Source organism: Megalops cyprinoides, chromosome 2 (assembly GCF_013368585.1).
Source record: "Megalops cyprinoides isolate fMegCyp1 chromosome 2, fMegCyp1.pri, whole genome shotgun sequence".
Taxonomy (NCBI): domain Eukaryota; kingdom Metazoa; phylum Chordata; class Actinopteri; order Elopiformes; family Megalopidae; genus Megalops; species Megalops cyprinoides.
The window spans coordinates 4,580,635-4,594,786 of NC_050584.1; the positions used below are offsets into that span (position 1 = coordinate 4,580,635).

At 40.4% G+C, this 14,152-nt stretch overlaps 1 protein-coding gene across 1 annotated transcript in view; it reads left to right on the plus strand.

Annotated features, from left to right (window-relative positions):
* Nucleotides 1-14,152, plus strand: part of LOC118772739 (adenylate cyclase type 8-like) — an 87,391-nt gene that overhangs the window by 59,537 nt on the left and 13,702 nt on the right. The window contains exon 14 of the mRNA XM_036521312.1: nucleotides 8,224-8,382. Within this exon, the coding sequence (XP_036377205.1) occupies nucleotides 8,224-8,382 (159 nt within the window). The remainder of the gene's footprint in view (nucleotides 1-8,223; nucleotides 8,383-14,152) is intronic.

Here is a 14,152-nt window from a genome sequence, read left to right on the forward strand (position 1 = left end):
CTTTAAAACGTATCTTAATAACAATTACAATAGCCTATAATATTTATATTACATCAAGGATCCAACTTGCAGAGAATCGTAAATCATGTCATTAAGTGGCATTCTTGTTAACTCTTCATTCTGGCAGAGCATATCTGCATAGACGGGCTCTGGTTCGGGGTAGATCTCCAGCTTCCGGTTTCCAGACAGTTTAACTGCGAATCAGCTGAAACGGTGCGTGTTGTTACACAGCAATCACGTTCAGCTTAACACTCAGCTGCGCGCTAAACTCGTGAGACACCGTTCTAAACCGCAGCTAAGCTATCTGACAGAGCAATTGCCCCTATCGGTTTAAATCCTGACATTTGCGACATCGCATCTGCGCCGCAATAATGACAGTTAACCAAACTGCCGGATAGCAGTTACTATGTCCAAACGCGTTAGCTACATTATGCTACCACTAGCCGTAATTTGGAAACAATGATAGCTGTGTTAAACGATACCATCCGTGGCAAGCCCCCACTATTCACAGGGACCCCTCCCCGGCCGCCACCCAGGGAGGCGGCTCTATAGCCTTAAGGACAGCTGACCGCACCCAACCTGGTACACTGACGTGAGAAGGTCATCTATTAGGGCTGCCACCTCCATGCTAGTCCTGTAACACACCTCCTCTACTCTCATGCGCTTGTTTTCTCCCACCAAGATTTTTTCATAAAATTTACTGTTTTTGGCCAAATGCTGGAGCAGAACAGTGATCACCTCCCCAGTATCATGCGTAGCGGAAGCAAGATGGCGAGTAGCTTGGTTAGAAAGTAGTCCTTCTTTTGCCACCGATATAGTACCTGTCGCTAACAGGTTATTAGCCCAGTCTTAGTTATTAGACTCTAGTGCCATTGAAATTGCGTTTACTGTTGACCCAGCGGCTCCCACCCATCCTGCAATATCTGAGAGCAAATCCCTATGTTTCCTAATTGCATCATTCCTGAAACACTTGGGTAACCTTTGTAACATAGTGCTGATCAATATTTGGATTGACTCTTTCTAATTCTGTGAAAACAGAACAGTTTTTAGGCCAGATAATATGATTCACTACGACAACTAAACGAGAGTGTCTGATTGATACACCTACTAGGCCGGGCAGAGGTTCTCCTTTGGAGGACTGCATGTAGAACGTGTCTCACCTCTTTGCTGAAGGGCATGCTCATATATGGCCTTCGGAGTGGGACAACCATCTTCCTCCAGTCCTGCAGCAGTTTTATTCCAGTTAATATTAAACATCTCATGTATTCTAATTGCCTCTCCCCAGCCCATTCCTGTATCTACCCATCTTGGATCCTTCCAAATCACTATACTTGATCCATTACCATAAGGGTGAAAGTGAATCTGGGTTAGTTGGCCCTGCTCTCATAGAGAGGAGCACGGCAGATTTTTCACCCAGTCGTCACCCAGTCCTCTGAAATGGAGAACAGCTGTTTCGTTAATTTGTTCACTTTCAACACTGCCACTTGTCTTAGTTTTCTGTATTGCTTCATGTAGTTTCTTCACTACTCCCCCATTTTGTATTGGGGCTCCTGCACTAGTTAGGAGCCCGCTATTCACGCACAAGCCCAAAAAGCGCATGCTTCACAAGCTGCGGCTAGAGTTTATAATTCAACTACCTGAGCAGACTGGCCTGGCAGTTGCCCATGTCTTATTACTTATCTCAGTCCCTCTCTCTGCCTCCCTCTTTGTTCCTAGCAGTGTGCCTTTTGGTTATACGTGCAGCCCACGCCAATAGGTCGCTACAGTCTCTTGGGGCATAACCAATTTCCCCAGCTTTGTCTTTAAAAACTGGAAGACTGCCCTCTATTACTGCACTCAGGAAATTGCCGCTATCTCTACTGGGTTCGTTTCCTGGGTTACCATAAGCTGCATACAGTTTAAATTTCTCTTCAACATATTAGCCCATGCTGAGTCCCTGTGGTTGTCACTCAGACTCATCCAGGCTGTTTCAGGACATTTAGCTCTAGTTAGAGTATACACATCAAAAGCATGCAAACCACCCACAGCCATATACTGTCCTATCTTACTCCAAAATCCTAGATTTGTGTCCTGTCTCTGCAATTCTGGTAACTCTTTAACCGTAGCTGGTAAATCAGAGGGGCTAAGAGCTGTGTGTTTTAACATCGTGATCATGGCAGGCTGCCCCCCCCCCCCCCCCCCAGTTGCGGGTTAGGAACTGTGTCAATGGCCACAGCTGCTTCGGACGCCTGACCATTACATCAACAGGGACTGTAATGACATTGTATTCAAATACATATACTTTAATATGGAGTTGCTCCCCCTTTTGCAGCTATAACAGCTTCCACTCTTCTTGGAAGGCTTTCCACAAGATTTTGGAGTGTTTCTGTGGGAATTTGTGCCCATTCATTCTGTAGAGAATTTATGAGGTCAGGCACTCATGTTGGATGAGAAGGCCTGGCTCGCAATCTCCGTTCCACTTCATCCCAAAGGTGCTCAATGGGGTTGAGGTCAGGGCTCTGTGCGGGCCAGTCAAGTTCTTCCACACCCAACTCATTAAACTATGTCTTTATAGTCCTTGCTTTGTGCACTGGGGCAGAGTCATGTTGCAATAGAAAAGGGCCTTCCCCAAACTGTTGCCACAAAGTTGGAAGCATAGCATTGTCCAAAATGTCTTGGTATGCTGAAGCATTAAGATTGCCCTTCACTGGAGATAAAGGGCCTAGCCCAAACTCTGAAAAACAGGTGTGGCCAAATACTTTTGTCCATATAGTGTATCTCAGGATAGAAGAGGGGTAGGTTGGCGGAGGCTGACAAAATGTCTCTGATCTGTGTTTTACTCAGTTCAATTCAATTGTATTTGTATAGCGCTTTCACAAAGCAGCTTTACATTCCCAGGCCTGAGACCCCCTGAGAGCAAGCCTAAGGCAACAGTGGCAAGGAAAAACTCCCTGATTTACAGGAAGAAACCTTGAGCAGAACCCGGCTCAGAGGGGGAGCCCATCTGCTTCTGGCCGGCACTGGGCAGATAGAATTACATAAAATACTTGAAATTGTACAATGTACTTTAAAACATTTGAGTTTTGATAAACAGTAGTAAATAACAGAGTAATTATAAAATGTATTCTAGAGAATGTCCGGTTCTTGGCACGCAGTTGGCTTGATAGGCAGGGCAGCGAAGTAGCAGGACTGGAGATCGGGCTGTGATGCTTGGACTACAGCTCCAGGCAGGAGCCCGGAGCAGGGACAGGAAACAAATAGAGAACAATGATTAGTGGATGGTAAGAATGACATGAATGTATAGCAGAGAGGCAGAAGAGGAGGGGCAGGGAAAAAAGATGCCAGTGTGCAACAAGGAAAAAACCCTGGCAGATTAACATTATGGCAGCATAACTAGGGGACACAAGGCAAGGAACTGGCATAGTCATGAGGGCGGCCCTAAGGCAGTCAACACCAGGTCACGGCAGAGTCCATGTCATGACAGCAATGACCACTTAGTCCACCAGAGACTCTATGATCCACGCCAGCACCAGACCATGTCCCTCAGCTAAAGGATTTACTGTATACTGTACTGTAGATGTGTTTTTAGCCTAGACTTAAAGGTGGAGAGAGAGTCTGCTCCCCGAACTTTGGTAGGTAAGCTGTTCCACAGGAGAGGGCCTTGACAGGAAAAGGCTCTACCGCCTATAGTAGTTTTGCCCATTCTTGGAAAAATGAGAAGCCTGCCATTTTGGGAACAAAGGGCTCTTTGTGGAAGGTATGGGTGAAGAGGGTCCGTAAGATAGGGAGAGGCAAGCCTTAAATGTGAGTAAGAGTATTTTAAAATCGATCCGGTATTTAATGGGTAACCAGTGGAGAGAAGCTAGAATTGGGGTAATGTGCTCAAAACATTTCGTTCTAGTTTAGATTCAAGCAGCTGCATTTTGTACCAGCTGAAGGGGTTTTAGTGAGACATTTGCACATGGTCTAATCTGGATGTTACAAAGGCGTGGATTAATTTTTCAGCATAATAAATTGATACAATTTTCCTGATTTTGGCTATATTTCTCAAATGGAAGAAGGCTGTCCTAGAGGTGTTAGTTATGTGAGTTTCAAAAGAGAGCTCAGGATCAATGACGACACCAAGGTCTTTGATAGCTGCGCTCGAGGAGAGGGAGACACCATCAAGGTCCAGTGTAAAGTGAGTGAATTTACTCCTGATTGAATTTTGGCTGATGACCAATATTTCGGTTTTGTCTGAGTTAAGGAGGAGAAAATTTTCGGCCATCCAATTGTGTACATCTTTTAGGCAGGCCTCCATGTTTGAGATGTTCAGAGGGACATCAGGTTTGACTGATGTATAACTGAGTGTCATCCGCATAACAGTGGAAGCTAATTTCATGTTTACGGATGATATCGCTGAGAGGCAACATGCATAACGAGAAGAGCAGAGGCTCAAGCACAGATCCTTGTGGTATACCATATCTTACTCTGGAATGAGCAGAAGATTCATTGTTAATGGAGACAAACTGATATTGTTCTGATACATAGGACCTAAACCAGGATAGAGCCTGTCCACTAATACCAACCAGGTTTTTGAGGCGGTCGAGGAGGATATGATGATCGATGGTATCAAAGGCAGCACTCAGGTCAAACAGCACAAGAAGAGAGATACAGCCATTGTCACAGGAGAGTAGAAGATCGTTGAGCACTTTCAGAAGAGCAGTTTCTGTACTATGATGAGGTCTAAACCCGGACTGAAAGACTTCCAAAATGTTGTTAGCGTGTAAAAATGCAGAGTTGCTTTGATACTGCTTTTTCCAGGATTTTTGAGCGGAATGGAAGATTCGAGATGGGCCTGTAGTTTGACAGGTCATTGGGATCAAGATTTGGCTTTTTCAGAATAAGCTTGATAACTGCTACTTTGAAAGACTGAGGTACATGTCCAGATGTAAGGGAGGCATTGATAAGATTTATTAGCGGTGTGCCAACTGCAGGCAGTAGCTGTTTTAGGAAGCCGGTTGGTATGGGGTCAAGTTAGCTGATAGAGTTATTAGATGAATTGATAAAAGAAGAAAAGTCGCTAAATTCAATGGGTATAAAAGAGTCAAAGTGTGAGGCGGGCCTAATAGACATACCTACATAATTTGGGACAGGACTGGCCAGGCAGGAGGCAGAAGTCGATGAAAATTTTTGTATTGTGTCACTTATCTTTACTTTTACTAACAAAGAAGTTCATGAAGTCATTGCTACTATAAATTGCTGGTATGGTAGGGTTAACTCTTGGTTAATCTGGCGATAGTGCTAAACAGGTACCTAGGATTGTCCTTATTTCTCTCAATAAGGGTAGAGAAATATTTGGATCTGGTAGCTGTGAGGGCATGCTTGTAGGTTAGGAGACTTTCCTTCCACGCCAGGAAAAAACTTGTAATTTGGTGGAGCACCATTTTCTTTCGAGTTTTCACATAGCTTATTTGAGAGTACGCATATGGTCATTGTACCAAGGTGCTAGCTTTTTGTCTATGATTTTCTTCCTTTTGAGAGGAGCAACGGTGTCGAGAGTTTTATGCAAAGTAGAGTCAATACTGTCTGCGAGTAGATTTATTTCAGTTAAGCTAGGGTTTGAACATACACTAGAGAAGATTTCATTGTACAGGTAGTATGATGTAGGGAGCTCATCGATAAAGGCATTAACTGTAAAAGAAGAAAACGTGCACTTAGAAGAAGATTTGGGCTCCAAGTATGTGAAGCATGTTAACGGTAAATTGAAAGAGATGAGATAGTGGTCCGATAATGCGGAATTGAATGGCATAATTTCTACCTGGTTAATATCAGCTCCATATGTGAGGACCAGATCTAGAGTATGGTTACAGTAATGTGTGGGTTTATCCACAGCTTGATAGAGTCCAATAGGTTCAATGATAGACAAAAATGCTGTTCTGAACGGGTCATGTTCATTATCCATATGCACATTAAAGTCGCCTATTAAATCATCCAGACATTGTTTCAGATGACTGCGGCACTCAGTCAATTCTTTAGTTAGTTCCTATAATTGTGTGTCATGCTCTAACTTTTGTTTCTGCCGTACTTCTATTGTGCTGTGATACAACAGCACGACACACATAATCGCTTCTTTCCTTTTCTCTTCACCATTTTTATGACCATTCCACCATTCACTCATAGTTTCAGCTAGTTTGGCTATTTTGTGCTCTCAAAAGTAACTGTGTTTTAGCCTTAATTACGCCACTGTATCCAGGTACAGTCGCTTCCGTAGCAGATTTCGTAATCTCTTCATTTAATATCTCTTTCTCCATTCCCGGTCCCGCGATTGGTAACGGTTCAGAGATTATAGTTATCTTAGCTACTATAAAGAATTTTACAGCTAGCGCCAAAGTACTTAGCTAATTCTTGTCGGTAGCTATGTCCCTGTGTGTAAAACAGTTTTTAAGGGCAGGGAAAGTGTGTGTTTTGTTTTTATTGTATAGGGGCGATTCCTGTGTGTTATTACTTTAACCTTACTCCCTTATCTCGGGCTCATAGAATCAAGAATATTTAGGGGCTCATACTGTCCACGGTCATGCTATTGGACCGGAACCTCGACAAGTTTATATCAATATTTATGATAATCCTATTATATTATATAGGCCTATAGGCTATTATATTCTATAGGCTATATTCGTGTACACTTCAAATAACATATCACACAGGCCTAGCACAACAAATACAACAGTTATTCTGCCAGCATACAAGCATTTCAACTCATGAACATAAAACACAAAACACAAATTAAGATCAGAACAAACAAACGATAGTGCACTTTCTCTCACGCATTCATTCAATTTGGCAAACAACCAAGGTTCTTCTTACACACACTTGGCACACAGCCCAGTTTCTCACATCTTCCTTTTTTACCGAAACAGTGAAAAAGGCCAAAGCACTACCCCAAGTGTAGGCTACTTCCTACAGCTTTAATGCCAACAACAACTGCAGCGGTACTCGGAAGCATCCGCTAACAGAAACCAATGTACCCAAACGGCACTGACACCTAATCGTGTCCGGTGGGACTTGAAAGAACCAACTACCGCGGAGGCAACTGCTAGTCGCAACCAAAATGCCCAAACGGCAATGACACCCAAATGTGCCCAAATATGGGTCCGATCTGACCCCTCTAAATGCCCCAAACAGCAATGACACCCAAACGTGTCCAACTGTGGGTCCGATCTGACCCCTCTAAATGCCCCAAATGGCCATGACACCGAAATGTGCCCAACTATGGGTCCGATCTAACCCCTCTAAATGCCCCAAAAGGCAATGACACCTAAATGTACCCAACTATGGGTCCGATCTGACCTCTCTTGATCATCCAGTGGTTCAATCACAACGCTGTCCCTTTCCACAGTTTCTTTACAAAAAATAGGAGTCACTCCAGTCAGTGGGAACGTAAATACAAAATGTAATTCAAACAACGTTCAAACAAAATGCAATTTAAATAAAATGTAACTGGTTCAAACCTATCACTTCTAATGAATTAGCTTCTGAGATGCTTGTCCTTCTGGCAGGTTTTCTCATCTCTGCAGAGGAGCTCTGAAGCTCTGTTAAAGTGGCTATTGGGATCTTGGTCACCTGCCTGACCAAGGCTCTTCTTTCCTGGTTATTGAGTTTGACCGGATGGCCAGCTCAAGTGCTGGTGGTTCCAAACTTCTTCCATTTCACAATGATGGAGCCCCCTGTGTTCCAAAGCTTTAGAAATGCTCTTATACCCTTGCCACAATCAAATGTCACAACACAATTTGATTGTAGAGGTCTATGGAGAGTTTCTTCAACTTCATGGCTTGGTTTTTGGTCTAACATACGCTGTGAATTATACACAGGTGTGTCCTTTTCTATGTCCAGTCAATTCAGTTTGCCATCTCATTTGTACATCTCAATCAAAGCAAAGAGAACACATCTGAGCTCAGTTTGGAGTGCAATAGCAAAGCGTCTGAATAGTTATGTAAATGAGATATTTCAGTTTTTGATTTTGAATAAATTTGGAAATTTTCTAAAGGGAGAAACTGCCCAAATCCAAGTGTGCAAAGCCTATAGATGTGTACCCAAGAGGGCTTGAAGGTGAAAGAAAGTTTGTTTGATTAAAGGCTTTAGCTTATTTCTGGTCCACCTGTAAATTAATATCAATATAATGCAATACAGTTTTTATTTCAGTATTTGCACGCTCTTGTGTTTTCTCACTATCATCCTTTATTATTGCACTGCTTGTTGTTGCAGCTGGAGTACACAGCTCGGCTGGACTTCCTGTGGCGTGTGCAGGCAAAGGAGGAGATCAGTGAGATGAAGGAGCTGAGGGAGCACAATGAGAACATGCTGTGCAACATCCTGCCCAGCCACGTCGCCCGTCACTTCCTGGAGAAAGATTGCGATAATGAGGTGAGGCAACAAGGAAACTAATGTGTACTGCTACTGCAGGTGTTTTATAAATGTTATTATAGTAAATGTTACCTATGATTAACCTAGTATTTGTAAGTGTTCAAATGAATGAAATCATATTGTTGTGCAACATTCTGATGTGGTTCTTTTCTACAGAAGCACAAAAGTGTAGTTTTTTCCCAGTTTGTGGGTTATGGATTCTTATTCAGGAAAGATGACACCAACTGCTCAGTTCTATCATTTTTCTGGAAGAGCAACAAATGAAAAAAGCTTTTGAGTACATTGGAAACATTTTATTACATCTTAAATCATTCATTTAACTTTGACTTCCATTTATAGTATGTCATTCACAAAGTGTAAAAAATAATTAAAAACAGTAACAACACCGCTAAAACAATAGCTAAAGGAGATAAATCTGTATTCGCCAAGTATGCAGTAGCACATATTTTTCTCCATTATATCAACAGATTTAAGTTATGTATTAGTTCATAAGTAGATCCCAGATATTTTTAATGAAATAGTTTAAATGAAACTATAAGCGAGCTAGCTTGGTGACTCAGTTATGTCCCATTATTGGGTAAACATGGCACACATCCTACTTCCCTCCCTGGATAGCAACTAGCGAGTAGAACAGCTGACTTTGCAAGTTATGTTGCTTCGCATTTTATACAGTGATTTGCACATTGACATGAAAGGTACAATTTTTGAAATACCAGTGCATATCCTGCAGTGTAAAAAAAAAAAAATATATATATATATATATTTTTTTTTTTTTTTTTTTTATGCTCCATATGTATGTATGTATGATATATGTTACATATATATATGTTCCAGCAGCTGGGGCACCAATAAAATACTGTAAAATTATAGAAGTTAGCCAAACTCATAAAAATACAGTAATTTTCCATAATTAAAATACAGTTTGCTGCATTAATTTTACATGAAATTGTGCAAATCTTATGTCTTTAAATGTTAATAAAGATATTTCCTCCTTTAAAAACAAACTATGTATAAAAATGTAGTAATGCTGCAATGATACAAATAATGAGACTGAGATTACAAAACTATACCGTTTTAACTTGTGTATTATTACATAAAAACATGACCACAGGACAGTGTTGATATTATTCTGTACATAAAAACCTTGTATATTTAATCAATATTTATTGTAATAAAATTTTATGTTACCCATAAAACATTTCATTTACTTGCTGCTATTGCTCTTTTTGGCAAGCAGCCTTTTATTTTGGCAATAGCGAAACCAGGAAGTAGCACGCACACACTGACACGGTAGGAGGGAAATACATCAAAGTCGAACACATTCACGGTGGGCTAAACAACAGTCCCATCGCCCCAAGGCATGCTGGAAAACTCTGCCCACTACCCCCAATACATGTAGTATTTAACGGTTTACTCTTGTTTTTTTTAAATTGTAGCTAGCTATGTGTTTGTTTGCAAGGTGATATGTGTATTTGCAGCGGAATATGAGAGTAGCTAGCTAGTTACATTTATTGTTTTGTTTGCATTGTAGCTAGCTAGCTAGATTTGTGTTTATAAGGTGATATTTGTACTTTTTAGCTGAATGTGTAAGTATAATTTGGCTTTCACACACTTTGCTAGCTAGCTATCAAACCAATACAGCTTAAGCGTGTCTCTTCTGAACAACTAGCAAGCGTTAAGTGCACCAGGCCATTCATTCATTAGTGGATATAACTTTAAATCCAGCTACTGTATCTCTTTTTTGAATTCTTTTTGGGGTCTCTGCTGACCCATCTAGCCATTTTCTGATTTCTTCAAAAGGTAGATACAGACACACATCAAACTTTTGGTCCACTTTGCCATAGATGTTGACTGAAGAGTTACCCTGCTCCCACCCTGAGTATGACATAACGGCGGATCGATTTTCAAAACATGATTGGAGACTTCCATGCTGAGATGTCCACGTTGACAGTCCACTGTTGCTTATAAATGTTATATATTGATAAAAACACATTAGCTAATGCTTTTGTTGTGAAAATATCCATAATAATACAGAACAACTGTAAATGTAAAAATCTATTTAAAATAACAGAACCTTTACTTGTTACTGTGAAGCCCCTTTTAGACATGCACTGAAAGCCGAAACGTATCCAGCCCCTACCCGGAGGAGCTGTATGTGAGAACGCAAATGTCCGAATCAGTCAGACTGGACATGAGACGGACTTTTTTCTGCCAGCTCCCCAGTACAAAGTCCGTCTCATGTCGGAGTGAGCCCATGTGTGAATAGAGCAGGTAACGTTCTGGAGAATCCACCGCGAGCGAGTGGGCGTGTTGATGACGTTTCTATCATGCGACTGGCACGAAACCAGAAGAATACAAACATCTGTCTCGTAGTCTTTTCTGCATGCCTGTATATTGCTTTCCACGGTTTCGTTGACATTCGTTAAGACATTTCGTTGACATTCGTGAGATAGCTATAGTTATACTGCGAAAACTTGTCTCTTACGATGATCAGTAACGTTGGTTAGTAGTTTATTATCTCGTTAGTAGCTAGCTAAGCTGTAGCTAAGTAATAGTGATAGGTATAGTGAGATAGGTGAACTGGTGACCTAACATTACATAACGAACAACAAAAACTTACCTTCCTGTTATAATAAATGTATGATTAATAATAAATTACGTGTACCGGTAGCTCTATTTGGATGGCTATGTGTGATTTTTTTATAGGCTACCCAAAAGTACAATAGCTATGTTCGCCTTTTCCTCCTCCTGCCACATTATGTGCCTGTACCACTGAAAGGTAAGATATTGAAAAGAAAACACTTCAACTCACAAATGCTTTTCGTGAACTCGTCGACACTTTTCACCCAAGAGAATGCATGTGGTGTAAAAAAAACCTACCCATCAGCATCATAACAGCAGCATCACATCTGAGATACCAAGTTACAGCAACAACACTATATACCTTGTTATAGTAAGTGCTCTACAACAACACTATAGAGAAGTACCCACAAGAATGGCCTGATGCCAAAAACTCTATCTCTTTTTGTTTTTCTCTCTCTCCCTCTCTCTCACACACACACACACATACATACCATTTGACTACTTTTTTCTGTACACATTAGCGCATGCCATTTTTAACAAAAACAAAATATGCAAGAATGATGGGCTACATGATAGAACAGAATGCCCTGTCATGTAACCTACAATGTCAGAAAAGGGTCCACCTAGGGATGCACTACAAAACGTGTTCCAACTGTAACGACTGCCAATAGATACTGGAACTGTTTTTATCACAACCGCTTTGCAAGATATTGTGTCAAACATCATGTCCCGAATAAAGCAATTTGGTAACCACAGCAAAAATAACATACATTACAGAAGAGAGACAGGCAATAGGTAGACAGGAAAGTTAAAGGAAACATGTGTGATGGTCTTTTAAGAGGTCTGTAGGCTTGGGCCTACTATTTGAAGAGAAGCTCACATCGACAACCTTTCTGGGACGCAAGCAGGTTAATCACCATGTCATTGAAGTCCGGTGATTTTTGGATGAAGTCCCAAAGGTTCGAATAGTTCCTAATAGTGGCTAGTCACAAGCAGTGTTGGCCGTTCTTTGAGGTATAATCCGAACAAAAAGTATCCAGCAACAACGTAAAAAGTCGAATCATTCTGATTTTTTAATGTTCAACTAGATCGATAAGTTAAATTTGAAGAACAGTTGGGGATTCATTTAACGGAGTATTTCCCGTCATTTAGCTACCGTTTTTAAAAGCTTTGAGGGATAGGTCTAAAATCACCTCTTATTTTAACCAACAAATAATTCAATATATCATCACTATATTAGATTGACTGATAGCTATTTGACAGTACTAGCTAGCTAACGATGGTTGACAAACAGTGGAAATGTTATCTAGCTAATATCTATCAGTTATTAACCAGCTATCTATTAGCTAGATACCTAACCAGGGCTTAGCCCTGTTAGCCCATTTATACCAGCCGTCCCTGTTAACAATAAATTGTAACTGAAGTTAGTGAGGTATAGCGTTGTGCAGTTTCCAAACAAAAAATCTTTTTGAACAATTCTTTTCACTGTGCTCTATGTACTGGCTCACTTTTCTAAACCATTTGTTCATTAGACCCACCAGTCAGGCAACCTTCACAACATACTTAAAATACAACTCCATTAGCCTACAGAAAAATAACAAAGATGACCACAACTGGAGGAAAAATTATATTGGGTTGGGATGCTGTCCAGGCAGTGTATCAGAACTAGTACAGTCATAGAATGTAAATTCCACAATCGGTACCCAGTACAATAATTTGGTTCGTTCGGTCCCTGTAGTTCACTTGTTCAACAGTTCTTCCGGTTTGGGAGGTACTATTGATTTAAGTTTTTCCATTTCTTTCAGTTTTTTGAACTTGTTGAGTTCATTCAGTTTGTTTCCCTCTTTGACCACAGGGTGACTAGATCAGTCATCATACTGTGCAATTAAATACATAGCCTGCAAACTTGGCCTGTTTTGGCAAAATCTTATACTTGAGATTGCAGCATGCAATAATACAAGTCTCCACTGTCATTTTAAGCTAATTAGGAGTGAAGCTACTTAACTCATTACAGAATTAATATCCTACTCAGGGCCGGCCCAATCCTACTCAGGGGGCCCCAAGCAGAATTTGATTTGAGGACCCCCACCGCCTCTGTGTCGCCAACACTATTGACTATTGTCAATGCTTGATCATTCGCACACCTGCTGTAAATCTAACACACCCATTATCAATTTTATTAGTTGTAGCTGTGTTGCTTACACCATACCAATGTCAGCCTTGCATGGTTTACCCTGCTATGGTTTTTAATCTTAAAAGGTAACAAACGAGTGGTCTGGTGTTAATTTGCACTCTAATATTCAAAGTGATACAGTACTAAGTGGCATACTGAACGTGGTGTACTGTTATCGTTAATAACACCACCAACATAAAACCCTGATATTACAGATCAGCATGCATTAGTTCTTAAGAGTGTATTCTGATCAGTGTACATAATACATAGTTAACAGGAGTAGAGTTTGGAACAATTCGTGAGGTATAAAAAGCTGGATTTACAGCAGTTATACAAAGAGCTACTGGGTAGCACCTTATTTATTTGCAACAGTAATGACTGTGGTTTTCACGTTCATTGTCTTATGTGTTACCTTTTTGTTGTCTTTTTGTTCCCAGCAACATCAGATGCAAACATGTTGATTCCATATTCCAATGTTATGTTTTTAGTAAATTCAGTCACATCAACATAATTTTAAATCACTTCCCTCTGACTTTTGATTTGATTCTTGATTATACAGGTGTCTTGATTAGCCTGCAAAATAATAAATAATCATAAAACAGAATTCCTTCGGATGTTATCTCCAGCTTGTTATAACTCCTCCACACGCACATTATGAAATCATATTTAAAATATAGCATTAATGTAATAATAATGCAATATTGTGCATTAAGTTACTGTAATTTGTCTTTTCTGGTCTGTGTTTTTTATTTAATGATGTTTGGTAGATATTCCACTAAAACTGCACACATAAACATGTACAGACCCATTCACTTTTTGCACATTTTGTTACAGACTTAATTTAAAATGGATTAAATGTATTCTTTTGGCTGTCAGTCTACACACAATGACCCATAATGACAAAGCAAAAGCATTTTTTAGAAATTGTTGCAGATTTATTACTTTGTCTCTTTTTCTCTACACTGTAAAAAATGTTTGTAGAAATTGCGGTAAAAAACTGTCAAATAGCAACAG